This window comes from Ascaphus truei, chromosome 2 (assembly GCF_040206685.1).
Source record: "Ascaphus truei isolate aAscTru1 chromosome 2, aAscTru1.hap1, whole genome shotgun sequence".
Lineage (NCBI taxonomy): Eukaryota > Metazoa > Chordata > Amphibia > Anura > Ascaphidae > Ascaphus > Ascaphus truei.
The window spans coordinates 237,644,219-237,669,159 of record NC_134484.1 but is presented as its reverse complement, the minus strand read 5'-3'; the positions used below and the strand labels follow the sequence as shown (position 1 = coordinate 237,669,159).

The window sequence follows — 24,941 nt, the reverse complement described above, 5'->3', positions numbered from 1 at the left end:
ATGTCTATTTTCCAACATTTATTATTTATTTATGCTTTATAATGGGTTAAATACTACCACATTATCTTTTTATCTTTTTATAGTTTATTAACATTGTTTTTAAACAGCCTTTTAGTAATAGGTATGTCAGTTAAGGAACACTTAACCCCAGCAGCTTTCAGGTTACACTGTTAGCTTGACTTGTGTCCTTAGTGATCTGTCAATTATAATACATACGCCCATTTATAGGCGGGTTTACAAATTAGAGACTGTATTTAAATAGTTCATTCACTAAGCTCCTACATCCCCTGAGGAAGTGACATAACGTCACGAAACGCATAGGGAGGAGGAGCTTAGTATTCCACGTGTGTGCTCGAGAGTGACCCGGCCTGCTGACGTCATCAATCGGCGAGTCGTGTGTGACTGTGTGGGGCTCGTGTTTAGCCGGGTTGGAAGCAGGCTGCGGACGGCATCCGTTGGCAACGATTTGCACCAATACAAATTGTAAGTGTTGGTAGTGTCTTTGTTTTTAATATTATAAAGTGTAAGTACGTATTACACTAGGCTGTGTTTCATTTCCCTGCACGCTTGCTGCGGCGGCTTATGCTGGATCCGTGAGGGCGCCATCCAAGCACCAGGGAAATCACCCCGTTCAACCACGTGGGGTTCGTGGATATCGAGGTGAACACGCGGCGCAGCACAGATTCTCTCCCTTGAACAAGCAAGATTTCATCTTGTAAGTTTGGGTTTTTCCAATCTTAGTTAGGGTTGTTGTTGTTGTTATTATACTGCGCAATTGGTGTGTCTTTGTCGTTGTATTATTAATGAGATCATCTGGATCACATTCTGAAACCACCCAAGTCTTTCAGAACTCCATCGATTAACCCACCCATTTGCCAGGACTGCTTTCATTATAAGGACTGTCTTTTGGAATATGGTACTGTGGACATTAGCTCACTAGTGCCGGGATATAGCTTTTTGTATATATATATATATGTTTTGTTAGATTTGGAACCGTCTATTGTTTGCTGTCCCCTTGGCAGCTGATTTTCACATATTGTTACACTTTGCACATTTTGTTTTAGTGTTAAATATCACATCCCATCAGCCAGTTGGATCAAGCACTGATAGAGAGTGTTATTAGTTAGTTTGTAGTTTACTAAAAAACTACAGATGCAGTAGATTGTAACGCGTTAAATCTTGCCCCAACCTAACCGAATTGCATTACGTAATGAAAGCAATAATGTCTGCTAATGTACATTTGTATGTTTGGATCATCTACTGTATGTTAAATTTAGATGACAAATGCTTATCCTATATTTGTATTAACAGTATATTAATCCAGAGGAAGACAAACAAAAACCCCTAGTGAAACATTATCCAATGGTGTCCCATAGGGGGGGGGGGGGGATAAATTCCTCCCTGTCTCCAAATAATAGCAATCAGATTTCTCCCTTTCTAAAAAGATGTCAACCCCTTTTTTTTTAAAGATATCTATTATATCTGCCATCACAGTCTCCATGGGTATTGAATTCCACATTGTAACTGCCTCTTTTCTAATATAAACAAATCGAAATTAATTAGCCTTTCCTCATAAGTCAGATTTCCCATCCCCTTGTATTTATTTGGTGGCTCTTTGCACTGTTTCTAGTTCCATAATGTCTTTTTTATGGAGTGGTGCCCAAAACTGTACTCCATGTTTAAGGAGTACAGTTTTGTACAATGGCAAAATTGTGCTTTCTTCCCTTCCATCCATACCCCATTATATGCAAGATATCTACTTTGCCTTTACAGCTACTGCCTGACATTGAGCCCTATAGCTAAGCCTGCTGTCTACTAGCACTCCTAAATCCTTCTCCATTAATAATTGACCTAATTGTGTCCCATTTAATTTGCATTTGCATTGTATTAAACCTCACCTGCCATTTACATGCCCAAGTTTTCAATTTATCCAAGTCCTTTTTTAGAGATATTACATTGTGCTCTGATTTTACTATCTTACATAATTTAGTGTCATCTGCAAAATTGAGCTTCCTCTCTATACCATCCTCAAGCTCATTAATAAACAAGTTTAAAAGCACCTTTGCATTAAGAGGTCACATGTCCTACCATCATAATACACAGTGGCAGAGAGCCTTAGATAATCAGGGTAAAGGAGGGTCATGGCAGTCAAATAACACAGTTACTGAAACAGGTGGAGATGGAGACAATGGCTCACTGTCACCGCAGACACCACAAACACAGTTAAAATTGGCTCATGGTGAATGTGATGGTGATTTAGATGATCTTGGTGTAAAGGGGATGATATTGAATAGCAGTGATGATGGTTTGGGTGCTAGACACAGCATTTTGCAAGCCTGACATATAGTAGTGCAAGCAGCCAGATATGCACCCCAAAGAAACAGTAGCGGCCGCCCACAGTTTGGGAAGCGTTTGAAAAGATGAACACATTTCACCACACCCATGATAGAGCTCTACAGCTGATTGCCAATTTAGTACAAATGCTTGCTATAGACTTGTTACCTTTTACATTTATATAACTGCAGAATTTCTGCAATATGTGGGGCCATGTTGGATCATCCCAAGCAGGTCATATATCTCTAAAAAGGTGCTTCCAGAAGTGTATAGCAAAGTTGATGCATTGATGGTTGAGGCTTTTGCACAGTTGGAAGATACTAGAGTACCTCTCTACTGGCATGTAGAGTAGTGCTCATGAAGGCTGTGACTATTTGACCGTTAGTGCCCATTGGGTGCTGTAATAGGGACTTACCCCTGTTAAGAAACATGCCTCTAATCCAGCAGTGTGCTGGTTAATTGCACACCTGCAATCAACCAAACCCACCTGCCTAATCAGAACTATGTCAGAAACTGTCGCCATACAGTCTGCCTACAAAAAGAGGAGCGCCCGACGCAGGGGAAATCTCATGACCACACTCAGTAAAAAGACTATACTTGGAAAAAGTCCTCCTCGAGCGACTGAGGAGTGCTGATCTCAAGCACATTCGGGAGGAGACACTAATAAACTGGAGAAAGGGCTCCAATCCCAGCGGGACTGAGGGTTCTCTTCCTCCATCCACTCTCATTCACGTCACAGAGATATCTCGAATGAGAGTGCAAGGATGGGCTTCGGCCATGGTAAGCCCGAGCTTCTCACAAACAGTGGAGGTATGTAACAGGGATTTACCCCTGTTAAGAAATGTGCCTCTAATCCAGCAGTGTGCTGGTTAATTGCACACCTGCAATCAACCAACCCCACCTGTCTAATCAGAACTCTGTCAGAAAAAGCCTGTTCTGAGACACAGGAAGAGGGATTTGCTGAGTCTCACAATTGGGGACTGAACCAAGGAAGGACAGATGTCTTGAGCTGCAAAGAGACTGCAGGCTGACAACAACACAAAGGGGAGCAGACATTGCCTTAGCACACAAGGGTGCTGACCCAGGAGATCAGAAAAGCCTTCCCCTACAGCTACAAGAAACAGATGAGACTTTCTTATGGAACTGTTGTATATCTGTACAAATGTATATATATTTTGGGCCTGGTAATTAACTTAGCTAACCACCCAGTTAGAGAGGGCTAGACTACATGTGTAGATATTCTCCAAAGTGGAGTAGGTTTTCTTTTTGCTGTGTTAAAGGGACAGGCGCAATAAAGCCTAATTTTAGTTTCACTTTAAACGGTCTCCATTGCGTACCTCTGAACACGTCTCTTACAGGTGCATTTTACTCAATGTAGTAATAATACTGTTAAACAGGAAAAGGGGGTTAAAAAAAGACATTCGGCGTCTGCAGCAGCAAGTCGTTTTGAAGAAAGGGCCCATACAGCTTTTTACGGTGTCTTAGCCACTGCTCTCACATTCTGTAATTTTGCTAACTCATAGCCACTTGAGGTTGCAGTAAATAACAGTTCCAACTCGGTAGCAGCACTTAAAGAACGCAACTTGATATACAATCTTTGTTTTGCACACATGTTCTCAATTTAATAGTCACTCGTTTCTCGTTTCCTAGCTCAGTGTACAGTTCTGAAGGACATTTTATCAGTTTCCAGAAAAATATGTGCTTACCTTAGCAGATCCTACACAGTCCATAATGTCCTGTCTAGGCTGCAGGAGCAAAACAACCTGCCTCGTCATCTGCTAAAAATGGAGGTGCCTAGACACTGGAGTTCAACATTATATATGATTGAGCATCTCCATAAGCAGCAGAAGATGGTCAATGATTATTTTATGGAGCATGCCAGCCAGCTGACTGGGGCCTTTCAGCAGTCTAGACAGTGGAAGCTGATATTAGATCTGTGTATGCTGCTGAGGCCCTTGAAACAATCCATCACTTTTATGAGCATTGTTGATGCTGGCATAAGCTAGATCATTCCTCTGATTTTCCTCCTTGAAAAAACATTAAATGACATGCAGTATAATAATAAGTGACAATGCTGAGGCCCAATCACCATGGCATGGTTTGCACTGACGCAGAAGCAGCAGACACCTCTAATGACACCAGTGCTATGGTGGAGGCGTATTTTGGTGATCGTTAATCTGACCCTCTTGAATACTGGGCTGCTTAAACAGAAACAGGGCCTTCTCTTGCAAGGTGGCAGTAAACTGGCTTAGTTGTCCTGCAAGTGTATTGTCAGTGTGTTTAGTGCAGCTGATGCAATCCTACCCGACAATCGGAGTAAACTGTCCCACGGTAGAATTGAAAGTTTCACTTTTAACAAGTTGAATCAACATGTGAATACTCAGAAATACACACGGTATGTCCCCTGCACCCAGCATTCAAAAGACTGAGGAGGAGCAGGCTAATTACTAAGATTACAACACTAACAGTGCCAGCACTCGAGCACTATTATCAGGGCCGTCGACAGGAGGGAGAGCTGAGACAAGTGTCCGAGGCCCGGTGGCTGTGAGGGGGAGGGGGCAGCCGGAGCTGGAAGTTGAGAGCGGCCAGAGGTCGGGCCCAACTTCTTTGCCCGGCTGCCGGTCCTCTCGTTGCCGCCGGCTCTCCCCAGCTGTGGACCTGGCTTTTTTTCACTCGCTCTGCCTTTCTATGACCCCGCTGCGCGCTGGACCTCTCTGATGACACATGCAGGAAGCTGGGCCCAGCTTCCGGGTCACAATGGCAAGAGAGAGAGGCTCGGCATTGGGCAGTGAGGGAGGCCCACAGCTGAGGAGATCCGGGGTCCGGCAGCAACGAGAGGACTGGCAGCTTGGCAAAGAAGTTGGGCCCGGCCCGAGGCCAGGCCCAACTGCTTTGTCTGGTCACCGGGCCTCGTCTCTCCCTAGCTGTGGGCCTCCCTTACTTTCCCACGCTGGGCCTTTCTCTGAAGTTGGCGCATGCACCGTCATGAAAGAGAGGCCCGGCATGGGACACAGAGAGAGGCAGGCCTGAACAGAGTGGGAGAGAAGGAAGCCCTACAGGAGGTCCGCAGCAACTGGGGGAGAGCCATGATCAGTGTCTTTTGTATGTATTTGGGGGGTGGGAGTTTTTGTATGTATTTGGGGGTGGGGGATTTCTATGTATTTCGGGAGGGGGTTGCATGCATTTGGGGGTTGAGAGGGGTTTTTTTCTATGCATTTGGGGGGGTTGGTTGTATGTATTTGGGGGGTGGGAGTTTTGTATGTATTTGGGGGTGGGATTTTTATTTTTTATGTATTTGGGGGGGGGGTGGGTTTGTATGTATTTCGGGGGTTGCATGCATTTGGGGGTTGGGAGAAGTTATTTGCATTTGGGCGTGGATTTTTTATATGTATTTGGGGGTGGGGGTTCTATGCATTTGGGGGTGGGTTTTTTTCTGTGCATTTGGGGGGGGTGGGAGCTGTATTTATTTGGGGTGGGGGGATTTCTTTGTATGCATTTGGGAGGTGGGGGGTTGTATGTATTTAGGGGGTGTTTTTTGTGTGTATTTTGGGGTGGGGGGATTTCTTTGTATGAATTTGGGGGTGTGGGGAGTTGTATGTATTTGGGGATGTGGGACGGGGTTGTATATATTTGGGGGTGGTAATTTTTCTGTATATATGTAGGGTGTGGGGTTTTTTCTGTATGTATTTGTGGGGGTGGGGGAATTGTATGTATTTGAGGGGTGAGGTTTTCTTTGTATGTATTTAGGGGGTGGGTGGGTTTTATGTATATGTGGAGGGGGTTGTATGTATGTTGTGGGGGGGGGGGTAATTATTGTGGGATGGAATAATGAGTGTGAGGAGGATGGATAAAGGGAGTGGGATTGAGTGAGAGGGGGTAATTGATGTAGGGTGGGGGAGTGAGGAGAGAGGGGGTGTAAGAGTGGCAATGAGGAGAAAGGGGTGTGGGAGTGAGAGTGAGTGAAAAAGAGAGGGGGTAAGAGTGAGACGGGGCAAGAAAAACATGGGAAGGAGGGGAATAGAGGAGGGGCTCACGTCGAGGTGTGAAATGGGTGGAGGAGGGCTCGCAAGACTGCTGACATGGGGGGGGGGCTGTCAAAACTCTAGTTTAAATTGGACTGGATCCCATTGCTAGGGAGACTGGATCCCATCGTTAGGAGTCTAGAGGCAGGACACGATAACTATAATCTGAGGTTGTAGAGATTTTGGGAGACAATTCACAAGCTAACAGATGTTAAAGGTCCTCATATATTGAGTTAGCTGATGTGTCAGGATAATACAAGCTAATATTAAATCCTCAGCATTTATAACCTAAAATATTATTCACAGTTAAATAGTCACCAGAGTGGTGGATATAGTGAGGCTTAATAACACATTTAGTGAAGAAGAAGAATCAGGCACACGGTCTTAATCATCAATGAAAAGGGGGGTTTATTGTGCCCAGGAATCCAACGTTTTGGCAGTAATACTGCCTTTCTCAAGGTGTAGGCTACCAAATACAAGTGAACACCAAATATATATACACACCAATACATGCCCCCTCTGGTACTCATCATTCTATTAATAACACATTTAACAGAACAATAAACAGATAAAGTCAACTTCTCCTAGAGTCTTATGTTTCAACAAGGTGAGCAGTCACGTGGAGGCATTAAGAAAACATATTATAACATTATGTAACCTAGCCTATGGCTGCTACCTATTTTCCTGAGCCCTACCAGTGTAAGTCCTCTTAGGTGCAGGCAATGGATGGGTTAATTCCTTCAGAAAGGCCTTGTGTGCTATTGCAGCTTTAGATACATTTGATGTATCCAAGGGTGGGCCTAGCAACAGCCAGAAAGTGTCAGCCTGAGGGGTGGATACTGGTTGGGTCACATGCTGGATGTGATGGCCTGTCAGTATCCAAACCTGCTATGTTATAGGGCAGGGTAACAAGCACAACCCAAGGGTATAAATAGTGGCACTTTCCCAAAAGTGGGTGAGTCTTTTTCCTCCCTCTGTGGAGTGAACAACAACTTCCCGGGGTCTCATTAGGAGACATTAGGCGGAGCACCATGCAGGAGGAAACTTGGATGGGCCTAAAGCCTTGAAGTGACTTTCTTAGGGGAAGCAAGAGATGTACCTGCAATAAGATCTTAACTAATGCAATAAATACCATGGAACCATAAGCAAGTGTGATTCACTGTTTTGGGCTAAAGAAAGGTTTAAGTCTGGGCCATCCTAGTATACCAGAGGATCAACGCTGACTGGAGGCGCTGCAACCACGAATAAAGTGCCCTGTAAAACCTGTCCTGTTCTGCCCACACAAACGCTGAGCACTCAGCCCTCCTGTTACATCACAGGTACACACCACACCGTAGTAAATATGGAGTAGCAGACCAGATCTCACTTAGGGTGGGTGTAAAGGGGCTACAATTATAAAACAGCATAGAACAGGAACACAACAAACACAACTGTGTCTATGACCCTGTGATAAGGAAACCTGTTATATTCACACACAGTGCAGCTCGTGCAGAGTTAAACTTTAAACTTTTAGCAGTGATGAATTAAATGATTGTCTATAATATGGGAGATTAATCCCGAATGAAAGAGGAGCGTCGATAGTGAGTGGATCCACCATGAAGGGCTGCCCCTCTCTGTATACAGGAATCAGGCAGTCATGTACTGCCATTTCCACGCTGCCGGCGGTATTCGGGGGTACTGCACATCCTCTCTCGGGGGGGCAGCTCTAGGGCATTTTGAAAAGTAAAAGTTTATGGTCGAGAAGGAAGAGAGAAACATTTCTCTTGTAGGATTTTGAAGTGATAATTTTCCGACTCAGTGACTTATACATGACTGGACCAGGGCTGAGCTGGCTGAGCTGGCTGAGCTGGGTGTGCGGCGATATGTTGCGGCTCAAGATGGAAGTCGCTGTCTGAGCCCGCTGCTGATAACTTAAACTTACTGATCAGATGTGCCCGGCAATGGAGAGCTTCCGCTAGACCTGTAAATGGCTGGCTGACCAACCGTTAGATCAGGTAAGCTCAAGATACTCATGCTGCCAGGTCCTGTCCCTAAAATTTTGTCCTGAGGCTGTGCATTGATGCTCCCTTTCTGCAGCATTACCACCTTGGGATATTCAGGGTTGAGTTAGGCTGCGGGCAGTGGCTGTTCTTGGCCATGTTTTGCAAGCATAGTCTCTTGCTGAAATAGTGGACACCTCTATTCAGCAATTTCTCTTTTCAGAGTATCAACGTATTCCCTCATATTGTGTCTAAATTATTGCATTAACGGTGTGGTTAACAGTTCTATACAATGAACACCAATTGTAATACCTTCTTGTTGCACCCTCCTGGTCTGCATGCGAGTATCCTCCATCTTAGCCGTGGCATTGAGTAAGAATCTGTAATCTCTGAGGAAATATGCTTCTGCTGGCAGGTGGATTCTTTCCACAGCGACACTACTCCGAGCTCACCAAAAGCTCTGTCCACAGGTAGTAGGTCCCACAGCACGAGCACCAGCACCCACAGCAGATGTGATAGAGGAGATAAGGATCCCCTCATTCACAGAGAGACAGCTTATGTAACAAGCCCTGAGCATGTCCTTCCCTGAAACTGCTACTTAGGCACAGGGTTAAACCTCAGATTTTCTTTTAAGTATTGACTTCTGGGGAGATGACCAATCAGATCAATAATGGTCTCATTAAAGCAGGCTAATGGTACACTCCCTAGCGATGCCTTTTAATCTGAACTTTTGCTGTAGAAAACCAGGGATGTCTGCGGATTGATATTAGGCCGAACGGGAGCTCCTGAGAAATGCAGCCATTTTATAGCTCTTCCAACAAATCAGGGGAGCTCGTCTCGTAGTTATGAAACAAAGAAACAATACATAGTGTAATACTGTAGTGAATAAATTTGTGCAAACAAAGCTCAAAAATGACTACTCACAATAGAGCAGTCAAATTCAGGCAGTCATCCAACTTAAGGGGTGGATGTTCCCTGTGTATACAGTAGCCACCAGCCCCCAACCTCCAAGGAGAAAAAAAGAAGAAAAGAGACCATATAGTGCAGATGGTATTTAGTATTAAAAGGGGATTAAAAAAATGCAGGCTTACACTTCATATGATCGAGGTAGGCAGTATGATATACAGTAGTAGTCATTTTTGAGCTTTGTTTGCACAAATTTATTCACAACAGTATTACACTATGTAGTGTTTCTTTATTTCATAACTAGGAGACGAGCTCCCCTGATTTGTTGGAAGATCACCTGGTGCAAGACGAGTGGAACAGTCTTTATCAAGGGTTGCAGTTTGTTTCTAAGTTTCTTACATTTTTTTCTTTAGATCACTTGATTGCTATTATTATCACATTGCTTTATTATTCACACATGTATGGTTGAATTGTATATTGTCACATTTAGGGTGTGTTAAAGCGCTATTGTTAGTTTTTTCACTTAGTTATTTTATAGCTCTACCTGCCGGAAGTTCATTAAACCTACCTTTAAGGGGGAGTGATAGGTATGTTAGTCAGCTAGGAAACAAAAAATAAACTTTAAACATTTGTGCACTGATGCACAGTACAACAAAGTGGTTATGTCGCTGAGGAAGGGGCTGTATCCCGGAAAAATTATTTTTGTCCTCTACTCCTCATAATTATTACCCTTTTTATAATACCTGGGTCCGGCGAGCACCTCCAGCAGTTATGCATTTATGTGATTGCTCCTGGAGTGCAGGAGCACCACTTCCGTTTCGATTGTTCTGGCGATCCATGGGTGCAGTCAGCCCGATCTAACAGGTGTCCATGATGTAACATTTCAGAACTGTTCACTTGTATATATGTGGTTCGGTCACCTCTACATTAAAACGATTTTTTTAAATAAATAAAAAATGCTTGCACACTTGAAAGAGAAGTAGGGGAACTAAAATACTGTGACAATATTTTACAGCTGGACAAAGACCTTGAAGAGGTAACAATGCAACTTCAAGATACTCCTGAGAAAACAACATATATTAAACAGAACCACTACCAGGATCTAAACGATATTCTCAGTATACGAAACTTCACAGACAGCAAAGGTAAGACAAAGATTCAGTGTTTACTTTGAAACTGATAAAGGAACACACATACATAATAAATATATTGTGTATTTCTTTTATTATTGTGATTTTTATTAGGTTGACCATTGACTGCTATGGTGGCTTATCATGCCCACATTATATGGGTATGATATACCATTATGCCAATCAATGGGTAGAGGTTGGGTAGAGGTTAGGTATTGTGGGGTCGGGGTGGGTGGTTAGGCCTCCCGGGTGGGTAGCGGGGGATGGGGGTTAACTACTTAATTACTATAGCTGTTTTTAATCGCTATGGGGATTAAGGAGTTAGGGGACATTATATTGTATTTTTTATGTACTCTTGTTGGCAACAGAGGACATGGACCTGCAGTATGGTGATGAAGACCCCTTCATGATGGCAGGAGTAAGTAGAAAGTTTTATTTATGCTGGCTAATGTTTGATTTTATAATGGGCAAATGAGCTATTATCCATATCTGGATAATAGTTATTTTGCCCATTAATGTACTGTATGTGTTGTGGGGTGTTGTGGGTGGTTGTTGTGGGTAGAGAAGGTGAGTAGTAGGGTTATTGTGTTTATTTTTTGTTTATAGTGGGTAGAAGGATTGGGTGAAGGAAGTAGTAGCCCCAAGGGTGGGTTTTTAGGCCTTCCGTAGGGTAGCGGGACTGGTTAACTCCTTCATTGCCTTAGCAGCTCCCACCGCTATGGTAGTGATGGGGTAAACTCCTCTTGCAACCTTCCAGCCAGGGATAAGCAACCACCCTGCGACTACTACCCCCTTCACCCCCCCCCCTCTGCCCCAAGAAACAGGCTTTTGCAGTTTAACCCCTTCGTTGCATTAGCGGCTAACCGCAAAGGTAATGGAACTGTTTTAATATAAATTGTAATACTAGTGTAGATGAGCAGGGGTTTTCCGGGGCAGAACCGCGTTGATTTCAGGTCCAGGGACCCCCTGCTTCCCGAAATACAGGCCCCGTTATGGGGTGCCAGAATCTCCTATGCATTGTATTCCCACGGTCACGTGACACGAGACATTTAAATGCATAGAAGATACAGGCTCCCCATAACGGGGCCTGTATCTAAGGAAGCAGGGGTCCCCGGATCTGAAATCAACGCGGTTCTGCCCCAGAGACCCCCTGCTCATCTACACTAGTATTAAAATTTATATTAACATCGCTGGCAAGATATGCGCAGGGAGCAGCTCTCTCTGTGCAGCTCTCTTTGCAGCTGGAACAAATCGCCGGGTGAGCCCTTTGAGGGTAATCACAGGTACTTGAGGCTTTCTGAATACCGTGATAGCAACACTAAAAAAACTGGCGGCTTAACTGGCCCAGCGATTTTTTTTGTATTAATCCTTATAGAATAGGCCCCTAAATTATGTCAGGTATTGTATACAGTACCATCCATGCTGTCTGCACACACAGAGGTGCAGTTTGGGGTCTTAATAAGTGTGTGTGTGTGTGTGTCCCACAAGCTCAGGATACTATACTGCGTGAGATTGGTCAAACAGTCTGATGAGTAGGATATACAGTATATATTAATTAGTGGTTCAGGGAACAAATATTTTCTAGCAGTGGGTTGCACAATATAAAAGAGGTTGGGAACCATTGCTATAGGCTATCTTGTATTCAACTTCATCTTCTGGTGAAATTTCAGAACTGCTGGCAATGCAAAACTGTTATTGCAGCTGTAATTGTTCTTACTACTCACAAGACATTTAAAAAGGTTATGCTGGGTTAAAAATTTTTTTACAAAAACCACTGCAAATGAGCACAGTGTTTCTTTTTACTTCTTATCCATTTTAACATGGAAGCCTATAAGCTTATGCAAGCCGTATTGCACAGCCTGGGGTAAAGAAGTGCATGGCTCTGAGAACAATGAAGATGATGACTGAACTCAGAAAGGAAAATGGTAGAAACAGGATTTAATTAGGGCAGATACAAGAAATCCTGGGTAAATAGGATAACATTCCTCTGAACGCCTCTGGAGGAAATCTCATACTCTCGCAGACTTCCTTCACTACAAATTTATGCTATCCTGTTTCAACTCTGCCCTTTTGCAAGCTAAACAAGCCTACTTTCTTCTCTAATCAACATGCACAAGTCTAACCCATGCCGACTGTTCTCTGTCTTTGATACTCTACTCAAACCACCCTCAGCTGCCTCTCCTTCCTCCATCTCCACTCAGGACTTTGCTGACTATTTTAAGGAAAAGGTGGAATCCATACGGCAGAACATCCCCTCTGTTTCTTCCTCCCATCCTACACCTCTTCCTAACTCTCCTCCTGCCTTCCTTGACTCTTTTTCCACTGTCTCAGAGGAGGATGTGTCACTGTTGATCGCCTCTTCTCCCTCTACCACTTGCCCTCTTGACCCCATTCCCTCCCATCTCCTAAAACCTCTTGCTCCTACTATAATCCCTATGCTCACACACATTTTTAACTCCTCCCTCTGCTCTGGAACCTTTCCATCCTCCTTCAAACATGCAACAGTCATACCATTACTCAAGAACAGCAAGCTTGACCCTACCTGTCTTTCTAACTATCGACCTGTCTCCCTCCTCCCTTTTGCCTCTAAACTCCTTGAACGTCTTGTATTCTCTCGCTTGCTCCATTTTCTCAACACCTATTCTCTCCTAGACCCTCTACAATCTGGCTTCCACACTGCTCACTCCACGGAAACAGCCATCACTAAAATAACTGATGACCTCCATGCTGCCAAAGACAGAGGTCATTACACTCTGCTCATATTACTCGACCTCTCTGCAGCATTTGACACCGTGGACAACCCTCTTCTCCTTCACATTCTCCATACTCTTGGTATTCGGAACAAAGCTCTATCCTGGATCTCATCCTACCTCTCCCATCGTACTTTCAGTGTCTCTTCTGCTAACACCTCCTCCTCCTCTATTGATCTCTCTGTGGGGATACCCAAGGGCTATGTCCTGGGACCTCTTCTCTTTTCTCTGTACACACTCTCTCTAGGTGACCTAATAACATCTTTTGGGTTTAATTATCACCTCTATGCTGACGACACACAAATATACTTTTCAACACCTGACCTTACACCTGCTGTACAAACCAAAGTTTCTGAATGTCTCTCTGCTATATCATCCTGGGTGGCCCTCCGTCGCCTTAAACTCAACATGGCTAAAACAGAGCTCCTCATACTTCCTCCCAAACCTGGCCCTACTACTGTAAGGATTATGGAGACACGCCGTTCACGGCGTGTCTCCCACTTACCTGCTGCCTCGCCTGACATCCTCGTGGCTCGCAGGGACGCCGGAGAGAAGCGCGCGAGTTCCTGCACAGTGGCTCCGTCACCTTCTTCCGGGGACATTCCTGAACCCATGCAGTTGGGTGGCAACAGACTATCTCCGGCTGAGAAGTTACGTAGGCGCACGGCCGGTCTTTGCATGTACTGTGGCAATTCCACTCACGCCTTGCCCCAGTGTCCCCATAGACCGGGAAAACGCCAGCTCCCAGTGAGATCCGGGAGAGTTTCATTGGGAATATTGACCCCTTCTTCCATCATCCAAAACATCCTTCCCACCAGGATAGTCTTACCTATAATGCTGTCTGGAGAGGGGTTCCACACCCGGGCACGGGCGTTCATTGATTCCGGTTCTGCCGGTAATTTCATTGATGAAACTTTTGCTAGACAGAACAATATTCCTTTTGTCAACAAGAAGACGCCTGTAGGTCTGGAGGCCATCGATGGTCGACCTCTAAAGCCAGCATTTATCACGCTTCAGACGGTACCTCTCCTACTGCAGTTCGTGGATGTCCATACAGAGATCATTACTCTCGATGTCATCCACACGCCCTCTGCTGAGTTGATTTTGGGTCTTCCCTGGCTTCAACTTCATAATCCTCGCATCGACTGGACGGATCGGGAACCGGTTCAGTGGGCTCCTTCTTGTGCCAAGACATGTACCAGGGTTTTCCAGAGGATTGGAGGAGTGTCTACCATATCCGAGAAGATCAACTCCTTACCGTCTGTGTACTGGGATTTCCGTAACGTATTTGACAAGGCACGTTCTGAGGTACTACCGCCGCACCGTCCGTTTGATTGTCCCATTGACTTACTTCCTGGCGCACCTCTTCCCAGGGGAAGATCTTATCCTCTCTCTCTCCCAGAGACAAAGGCTATGAACACCTACATTGCCGAGAACTTGGAGAGGGGTTTCATCAGAAAGTCTTCCTCCCCGGTCGGAGCAGGCTTCTTCTTTGTCAAAAAGAAGGACGCCATGCATAGACTATCTGGGTTTGAATAATATCACCCGCAAAAATCGCTACCCCCTGCCTTTGATTCCGGAATTATTCGACCGCCTCCAGGGAGCAACCATCTTTTCTAAATTGGATCTGAGAGGTGCCTACAATTTAGTAAGGATACGAGAGGGGGACGAGTGGAAGACTGCTTTCAACACCCATGACGGCCACTACGAGTATCTTGTTATGCCTTTCGGGTTGTGCAATGCACCAGCAGTTTTCCAGGATTTTGTCAACGAGATCTTTCGGGACATTCTCAACACTTTTCTTATTGTTTATTTAGATGACATCCTCATCTTTTCTAAGACCGCTCAAGATCATATTAAACACGTTCAACAAGTACTATTACGTTTGCGGGAGAACCATCTTTTTGCGAAATTGGAGAAGTGTCAGTTCCACCTTAAATCCGTGGCGTTCTTGGGTTACGTTATCTCGGATTCCAGTTTCAAAATGGATCCGGAGAAACTTAAAGCTATCTTGGAGTGGCCTCTTCCGACTACTCTCAAAGCCGTGCAACGCTTTTTAGGTTTTGCGAATTATTATCGACGGTTCATCCGCAATTTTTCTGATACCGTATCCACCATAACCGCCCTCACTAAGAAAGGGGCAGATCCGTCATCATGGTCAGTGACCGCTAAAGAAGCGTTTGAGAGTCTCAAGAAGGCTTTTGTGTCTGCTCCCATCCTCACCCCCAGATCCTGGACTCGTGTTCACCTTGGAGGTAGATGCTTCGGACATTGGGGCTGGGGCTGTTCTGTCCCAGAGAACTTCTCCGTTAGCCAGACTGCATCCCTGTGCTTTTTTTTCTAAGAAATTCTCTTCCGCCGAACAGAATTATGATGTCGGAAATAGGGAGCTTTTGGCGATCAAATTAGCGTTGGAGGAGTGGAGACATTTCTTAGAGGGCACTGAGACACCCATTACCATTCTTACGGATCATAAGAACCTTCTTTACTTGGAGGGAGCACGTCGGTTGAATGCTCGACAAGCCCGCTGGGCTTTGTTTTTTTCACGATTTAATTTTCTTATTTCTTTTATTCCTGGCTCCAAGAACCTAAAGGCGGACGCTCTATCTCGACAATTTCTTGCGGATGACAGGTCCGAGGAACAGCTTGAGTCTATTATCCCCTCTAGTTGTATCCTGTCTGCCAACTCCTTTGAGGTCATGAGCAAAATTCAGTCGGAACAGTCAAAGACTCCGAGAGGACTCAAGGTTCCGGAGGGAAGACTCTACACGGCACCTCAACACCGCAAGAAGGTCCTCGAGTGGTGTCATTCGTCTAAATCGGCAGGACACCCAGGGATACGGAAGACCAACGATCTGGTTCAATGTACCTTCTGGTGGCCAGAGAGGGCTAAAGACGTAGAGGAGTTTGTCAAAGCATGTAGCATTTGCGCTCGTAACAAGGTACCTCGTGTCAGACCCGCTGGGCTACTCCTTCCATTACCCATTCCAGATCGTCCCTGGAGTCATATCTCTATGGATTTCATTGTGGAACTTCCAGAGTCCAAAGGGAAGAATACTATTTTAGTGGTCATCGATCGTTTTTCCAAACAAACGCACCTTGTTCCTTTGAGGGGTCTCCCAAATTCCCCCAGGCTGGCAGATGTGTTTATTCAGGAGATTTTTCGCCTTCACGGAGTTCCTTCTACCATTGTCTCTGACCGGGGCTCGCAATTTGTGTCAAGATTTTGGCGTGCCTTTTCCAAAAGGTTGGGGATCTCTCTTCAGTTCTCCTCAGGATACCATCCACAGACCAATGGGCAAACGGAGAGGGTCAATCAAAGCTTAGAACAATATCTCCGATGTTTCATCACGGATACACAGGAGGACTGGGTGGATCTACTTCCTTGGGCCGAGTTTGCCCTGAACTCTCTCCGCAATGACTCTACCCAAGAATCTCCGTTTTTTATAAATTATGGATTCCATCCTTCCCGGTTACCCTTCTCTTCACTACCATCAGGGGTGCCAGCAGTGGACAAACATGTCTCTCACCTGAAGGTTTTGTGGTCTAAGATACAGGAGAACTTGAAGGTAGCTACAGGGAGACAGAAACGCCAAGCAGATCGCCTTCGACGACAAGTGCCGGAGTTCGTTCCAGGGGACACGGTGTGGCTTTCATCTAGGAATATCCGGCTGAAGGTTCCTACCATGAAGCTTGCTCCCAAGTTCCTCTGTCCCTTTCCCGTGGTTAGGAGGATTAACCCTGTGGCTTACGAACTACGCCTTCCACCTTTTATGAAGATTCCACCAGTTTTTCATGTATCTTTACTCAAACCAGTGTTTCGCAGCCCTCGCTTTTCCTAGAAAACTTCTTCTCCACCTCCGATTATGATTTCGGGTCAACAGGAGTACGAGGTCCAGTTTGTCCTGGATTCAAGAATTTCCAGAGGAGGAGTACAATACCTGGTTCACTGGAGGGGGTTCGGTCCAGAGGAACGTTCATGGATTCCTCACCGGGATCTTCATGCACCTCGGCTTCTACGGGCTTTTCATCACAAAAACCCTTCCAAGCCTTATCATGGCCGCCCGGAGGTCGCCCCTGAAGGGGGGGGTACTGTAAGGATTATGGAAACACGCCGTTCACGGCGTGTCTCCCACTTACCTGCTGCCTCGCCTGACATCCTCGTGGCTCGCAGGGACGCCGGAGAGAAGCGCGCGAGTTCCTGCACAGTGCGCGCGCGCACGTTCTTCTTCCTCTTCTGCCCTCGGATCAGGGCGTGGGGCCGCGCACGCAGCCGCGGGCGCTGCTACACAGAGGCGCGGCCACACGGAGGCGCAAACGCCTCTTAAAGGTACAGTGAACCAAACTGTTGCTGCTATTGAATGCAGCCAGATTGCTGCCCTTTATGCCTCATCTCCTGGGACTCATAAGGGACCTATCCCTGCTGCAGCTGGCTCCTTCTACACACCCCTTTATGGCTGCAATGCTATTGGACCCTCTCTCCTTTATATACCTGCCAAAATCACTGGTTCTTTGGCTGAGCATAGTTCCAGTTGTCTTTACCATTCTCTGCCTCCCTAGTTCTATTTTACAGACCTCCTCGTGTACCAAACCGGCTTCCGCTACGTCTTCCTGTACCTCTGGCATCCCGTACTCGGCACACGGCTACTCGACTCTCCGCACCTCTGGCATCCCGATCCTGGCTTACGGTAAACGACAACGTCCCTCTCTCTAACCCTGGATTTGGCAAACGGCACTCTCTACCAACCGTACCTCTCCTGCCCCGATCCGGAATCCGCGACCAATCTACTTTCAAGACGTGTCCTCGTGGCTGTGGGTGGTGTTCCTACCTTCCCACCTCAGCACCGTGGTCCCGTCTCGTTTGTGGTGAGCACATCCTAACAACTACCTCCTTCCACATTACTGTTGGAACTGCGATCATTCACCCAGTAGCCCAAGCACGCTGCCTAGGGGTCACACTCGTCTCCTCTCTCACATTCGCCCCTCACATTCAAAACATTTCTAAAACCTGTCGCTTTTTCCTCCGCAATATAACAAAGATACGCACTTTCCGCTGTTGCTCGACTGCTAAAACTCTGACTCAGGCCCTCATTCTCTCCTGTCATGATTACTGTAACTTCCTGCTGTCCGGCCTTCCTGCCTCTCACCTGTCTCCCCTACAATCTATCCTAAACGCTGCTGCCAGAATCACTCTACCCTTTCCTAGATCTGTCTCAGCATCTCCCCTCATGAAATCCCTCTCCTGGCTTCCGATCAAATCCCGCATCTCACACTCCATTCTTCTCCTCACTTTTAAAGCTTTACACTCTTCTGCCCCTCCTTACATCTCAGCCCTAATTTCTCATTATGCAATAACTTTTTTTTGCCTACTTGCTGAAGTATGCTGAAGCTAGGGATTCCTTATTTCTTGTCCTTTGCTAAGTAACAACCCTCAGCTGGCTTCCCATTAAACTATTAATTGTTTGCCAGATTCTGAACTTCTTTTCTTACTCCAGTCATCACTATTCTGATTTGTTTCTTGTCAAGAGTTTGACTTTTGGAGAATATATGAAAGGCTCTATCCTGTTTGTTACATCTGATTTCTAATGCACTCTCCCCTATTAATCCTCCTTTATTTGCTGCCTAACTCCCGCGCCATCTACTCATCAATATTTGCTATGCTGTCAATATTTACAGAATGTTTAACATCTCACCTTTTCAGCCAATGAACTCATGTTAAACACCAGGGCACCTACAGTAGTATTATTCCTTTAAGGTGCTGTACAATAAAATGCTAATGACATATGTCACCTTTGAAGCTTGATTCTAGAAACTGAGGGATTCAAGAAGAATAGATTGGCACGACACACTCTAAAATCCAAAATACCCGACATAAATCCGATCCTCTAATAATACCTGGGGGAGGGGGCAGCCAGAGAGGAGCTTTGAACTCTCGTAAAGGCAACAGCACCAGCAGTTCCTTGTCTCATGTGTAGAAGATGCACTTGCTCCTTTCGCTGAGTTCAGCTGCGCTCCCTGCTGGTTGCATGAGTTTTGAAACGCTCTCTTACATAACTAATAATCTTCCATTCAGTCTTTCCTGCCTGCCTGAAGCAAATGCAATAAGCAGAGCCAGAAGGGTGGATGGAAGCATGTCCCAAGACCCACTAACATGCAGTTTAGAAACAGCAGCTTCAGAGGAAGCAGCAGAGCTGCAACCTGCCTCCCAGAGGAGGGTAGTACCCATATTCCAACTGCCTGCTGGAGTACAGATCTCCCTCCCCAGACCCTTTAAAGTTAGGCCGCGCTTATAGTGCTGGCGACGGCAACGCGACCGATGATGTCGCCACCCGCGAAAGTTATAATTTAACTTTTAGCGAAGGGGTCATTCATTGGTTTACAGACAGTCACATGTGGCGACAGTCTGTAAAAAAATCAAATTTAACCCGCTTCCAAATGTCTGGTCGCTCCATCGACGTCGCGCTTACTATAAGCGCAGTCTTAATTTAAAAAAAGCAATCCAAGCAGCGCTTAAAGAAAAGTTAGAGTAACTTAGCAGCTACAATGTATCCTTTGTAAGAGTGCCTATTTTTACAGTTTGCAGGTCAAACTGCTGGGAACATTTGCAACAAATGATCACAAACAGGAAAGTGTTACAAGGCTCTTGCACTGCTGAGGCGGTGGGTTAAATGTGCTATAGAAATCAAAGGATGCTCAGTATATTAAAAACTGATTAAAAATTGGAGTATGCGCTGAATAATAAAGATAGAAAAATGCAGTATTACCTAAGACTACAGAACTCATTTAAAAAAAAAAAAAAAAAACGTAGGATATTGCATGGATTGCTCCTTTCTTAAGTTAGGTAAAAAGTTTAAGTTAAAACTAATTTGTCCCCAGCTTCATCAATCTGTACCTCCCCCATCTCTTGCCTTAACCCCTTCAGTGCTAAAGGTGTCTGCAACCTGCGTGACCACATACATTTTCAAAGTTTGGTATACTTTTGTCTATGTATGATTCCTGTGATCCGCTTGAGTTGTACCTATGGAAATTATATATATATATATATATATATATATATATATATATATATATATATATATATATATATTCCTGTATATTCCACTGCAGCAAGGGATTCTGGGAAATGACATGCAAATGAGCACACAGTGCCACCTTTTATCTCAAGCTCACATTACATGAACCACCCTTAGCCAATGCATTCTGCTTTAAACACAGCTTTTAAGCAAGGACTTGGGAGATGCAAAGTCAGTTAACCCACTCACAGACATGTTTCAACCTTGATGGGTATCATCAGTGTGAGGTTGGTTGCTGACATTTGCTCATTTGAGATTAAAGAGTAGGTAATCACCACATTTATTAAGGTTATGGTGGGTAAAAAAAGTGACAAAAACCCTCCACAGTATAGCATATAGCAACTGTAAATATTCCTGTATATTCATTTGCATGTCTTAGACAGGTCTGCAACCCTGTCTTTGACAATTATCGCCCAGCACACAGCACTTCCACTGCAGCAAGGGATTCTGGAAAATGACATGCAAATGAGCACACAGTGCCACCTTTTATCTCAAGCTCACATTACATGAACAACCCTTAGCCAATGCATGCTGCTTTAAACACAGCTCTTAAGCAAGGACTTGGGAGATGCAAAGTCAGTTAACCCACTCACAGATATGTTTCAACCTTGATGGGTATCATCAGTGTGAGGTGAGTCATGCAGTCCACAGAGATAGATATGGAAATTATATATATATATTACATAGTTACATAGTTACATAGTAGATGAGGTTGAAAAAAGACATAGGTCCATCAAGTTCAACCTATGCTAAATTTAGACAACAGATACTGTATCCTATATCTATACTTACTTATTGATCCAGAGGAAGGCAAACAAAAAAACCCATTAAGGGGAAAAATTAATTCCTTCCTGACTCCAAGAATTGGCAATCGGATTAATCCCTGGATCAACATTCTTCCCATGTTTACTTATTTGGTATATCCCTGTATACCTTTCCCATTTAAAAAGATGTCCAACCTTTTTTTTGAACAAATCTATTGTATCTGCCATCACAGTCTCCATGGGTAATGAATTCCACATTTTAACTGCCCTTACTGTAAAGAACCCTTTCCTTTGTTGCTGGTGAAATTTCCTTTCCTCCAACCTTAAGGTATATATTCCATATCTTTTTTTTAAGCACAGGATTAGCGTTCCATTTTTTTTTTTTTATTAAAATGTTTTACCAGGAAGTAATACATTGAGAGACACCTCTCGTTTTCAAGTATGTCCTGGGCACAGAGTTATAAAAAATACATGGTTTCAATAAAAGAACAGAGTTATACAGTGAATTCACAGACATTTCATGAACAGATAGAGTTAGAAAATTGGATACAGGGGATAAAGGGCTTATGAGTTTCAGAAAGAAATAGAGCAGATTTAACATCAACCAACATCAGCGAACGGCAGCAAACGGCTCACACCCTTTGGCTGCGCCAAAGGCTATGCGCCTTTGGTGCAACGCAGATGTACACTGGGGTGGGTGAGATTGAATCTTATTCATCTGTGAACAAAAAGATCTTTTCTTTGTGTCCCCATGGCTCATTAACATTCCAGTGGGTGGGGTTGCCGATTCCACAAAGAACAAGCACATGTTAACCCTTAGCATGCGGGTCCTGTGCAGAGAGCAGTAGTTCTTGGGGGGGCCCCATCAGGCTGTGCGCCTTTGGGGCAACGCAGATGTATGCTGGGGTGGCTGAGATTGGTATCTGTCTTCGCATTGCATATGATGTGACCAAGATATTATGTAATGAATATGAACAAAGTAAAAAAAAAAAATAGTTTCTTATTGTTGTCCCAGATATCTCTAGCAAATTCATTAATTTAATTAAAGTTAATACTAATATTATTGCCCTGCATCTTCTGATGACAGTGATACTAGATATCTAGATACTGTATGTATAGGTTTATAGTTCACAATTCACAATTAGCAAGACGTTTCACACCTGAAATGTTCAGGCCTGAATGTAAAAGGGGCGCGCCAATATTAACAAGACAAAACTACCTCTAGCAGAAATATAAATCCACAAAAGTATATATTTTCTGAAAGCACATGCCCCAACAAGTTCAAACATGTGTAGTATGTCTTTCGCTAACACAACATAAACACAACAATTATGTTAAACACAACATACATTTCTTAGAAAAATATGAAGACCACTAACTTCCAACTTTGCATCAACATTTCTCAAACTTAGTGTAATCTTGGACATAAATACAAAATGCTATTGCCCTAGGTCTTCTGAGAACATTGATACCAAGTATACAGTATATATGTTTTAGACGTGTGTGCTGTCTAACCTACAGTAGTATAGTTATAGTTATACAGTCAATATTTATAAAAAAAATTACCAGGAAGTAATACATTGAGAGTTACCTCTCGTTTTCAAGTATGTCCTGGGCAATATAGTTACAGTACATGTAGCTTTACATCTTTAAAAAGAAAAAAGAGGCCCAAAATTAGTAAGCGTTTCTCACGGCTTAACCCAAAACGTGCTCACCATCATTGGCAAGGCAAAACTACCGTCTAGCATAAAAATACCCCCCGTAAAAGTATATCTTTTCTGAAAACATATCCCAAGGAATTTAGACGTGGGTAACCCATTTCCATAAAAAAAATGTCTGACAAAGAATGTTTGTTGAACATCTTGGTCTTGAAATATTTCTACAAAATGTACACTAACAATGGACTTTGCATCAAAATTTCTCCCACGAGTTCCGTGATATCATGGAGAGGAATACTATATCTTATCGCCCTTGCTCCACTGATACCACATAATGTATGTGTAGCTTTCCATACTATTTTGGAAAATAGAGGCCCAAATTAGTAAGACTGTGTAAAGCTCTTCACACCTGATTTTTTAATGGCTGAATTCAAATGGTGCTCGCCATCAGTGGCAAATCAAAACTTCTCTCTAACATAAAAATACCCCAATAAAGTATATATATTTTTGAGGGTACATGCCACAAGCTAATAAGACATTGGGTATTGAGCAGTGGACAACACCATTGTATTGTATTGTATGTCTTTATTTATATAGCGCCATTAATGTACATAGCGCTTCACAGTAGTAATACATGTGGTAATCGAATAAATAACAGATAATATAAATAACAGATCATGGGAATAAGTGCTTTAGACAAACATAACATTAAGGAAGAGGAGTCCCTGCCCCGAGGAGCTTACAATCTAATTGGTAGTTAGGGAGAACGTACAGAGACAGTAGGAGGGAGTTCTGGTAAGTGCGTCTGCAGGGGGCCAAGCTTTATGTATCATGTGTTCAGAATAGCCACAGTGCTATTCGTATGCTTCTTTAAGCAAGTGTGTCTTAAGGTGGGTCTTAAAGGTGGATAGAGAGGGTGCTAGTCGGGTACTGAGGGGAAGGGCATTCCAGAGGTGTGGGGCAGTCAGTGAAAAAGGTTTAAGGCGGGAGAGGGCTTTAGATAAAAAGGGGGTACAGTACATATAAAAGACTAAAAAGGAAAAACACCATATGGTGATAATGTAGGACTCTGGCAGATGATAATCGAAAGTAATCTCGAAAGGTTGTACTCGCATACTGATGAGTTTAAATGTGCCAATCACAATCAGTGGCAAGTGCTGTATTCCTGTATGATGGATGTGGGTAATCTCAATGGGAAGAGAGGAGAAATAACACCAAATGTGTTTATCCCAAAAATATTTAAATTCGGGAATCTTTGTTTAAAACAGTGGTCTTGATATTTGTTTTAAAAAATGCATAATAATTTCAGCTGTTGACATTCTTGGCAAGAGAAAACACCCCTAAAGCATAACAAAGCACCCCCAGTTAAGAATATATTTTCTTAAAGTACACACCCAGTGAAGTGCAGATATAAGTATTTTGTCTTTCTCCACAAGAATATATAGCTGGGAACTACCCCTTCACTACCTACGGAGCCATTGTAATGTTTGCAATAAAATGTTTAAACTGTGATTTCTGTGTCAGTGTAGTGTTGTATCTTTGCCCACTATACTGCATATCAAAGTTGAATTTTAAGTTGGTGTTGGCCCAGTGTGCATATTTTGGTCATAAGACCTCACTAATTTAATTAGTATAGAAAAATTACTAATTTTTTAAACTTTGCAGTGCTGTTTGTGATATAGCTATCCAAATTTTCTCTGGATGAGATATGTTGCATAGGATAAAAAAATTAAATTGTCTACTTTTAGAAAATAAAAAATGTATTACAAGTGTAGCCCTGGGTAAGTTTTGGGGCTATAGATCTTTCTCCTCCTGTGCAATAATTCCTGGTAAGGGCAGGTTTCGCCAGGAGTAATTATGGGTTTTTCCCCATGCACATCTATGCTGTGCAGTAAGGCAGTGAAGATAGTGTCATCAGGGTCTATGTCCAATTACAGTGACACAGGGGTGGTGCCTATTGGAGTTACTTATTGCATAGCATTTCCTGAAGTTAGTCAGTTCCTCTCCTCCTTGAGAGAGGCTAGTCTGTCCCAGTAAACTGCCAGGGCTCTGCAAGGTTTTGTGGCCCTCCCTCTGGGAGTGGTGTGGGAGACTATTCCTCTTACTCCACCAGGGAGTAAGGGAAGAGCAAGGACAGCTTCTAGGGCTCTGACTAGGAGTGGTGTCATGGGACTTCCTTAGGGTGACAACCCAGTGATGAGCGGCTAAGTGACCGGGCTGCAATGGTGGGCAGTCTGCCATTAAAGGAGGAGGAAATAAAATATTTCTATGTTAAAGATACCTTCTTGCCTGAGTCTGGAATCATTCAGGGAGAAGTTGCACAAA

The 24,941-nt window shown here is 44.0% G+C and overlaps 1 protein-coding gene across 2 annotated transcripts in view; it reads left to right on the top strand.

Annotated features, from left to right (window-relative positions):
• GABBR2 (gamma-aminobutyric acid type B receptor subunit 2) overlaps window positions 1-24,941 on the top strand; it is a 1,005,342-nt gene that overhangs the window by 957,039 nt on the left and 23,362 nt on the right. For both annotated transcript variants that reach the window (XM_075585987.1, XM_075585988.1), the window contains exon 17: window positions 10,257-10,386. In XM_075585987.1, coding sequence (XP_075442102.1) covers window positions 10,257-10,386 — 130 coding nt within the window. The remainder of the gene's footprint in view (window positions 1-10,256; window positions 10,387-24,941) is intronic.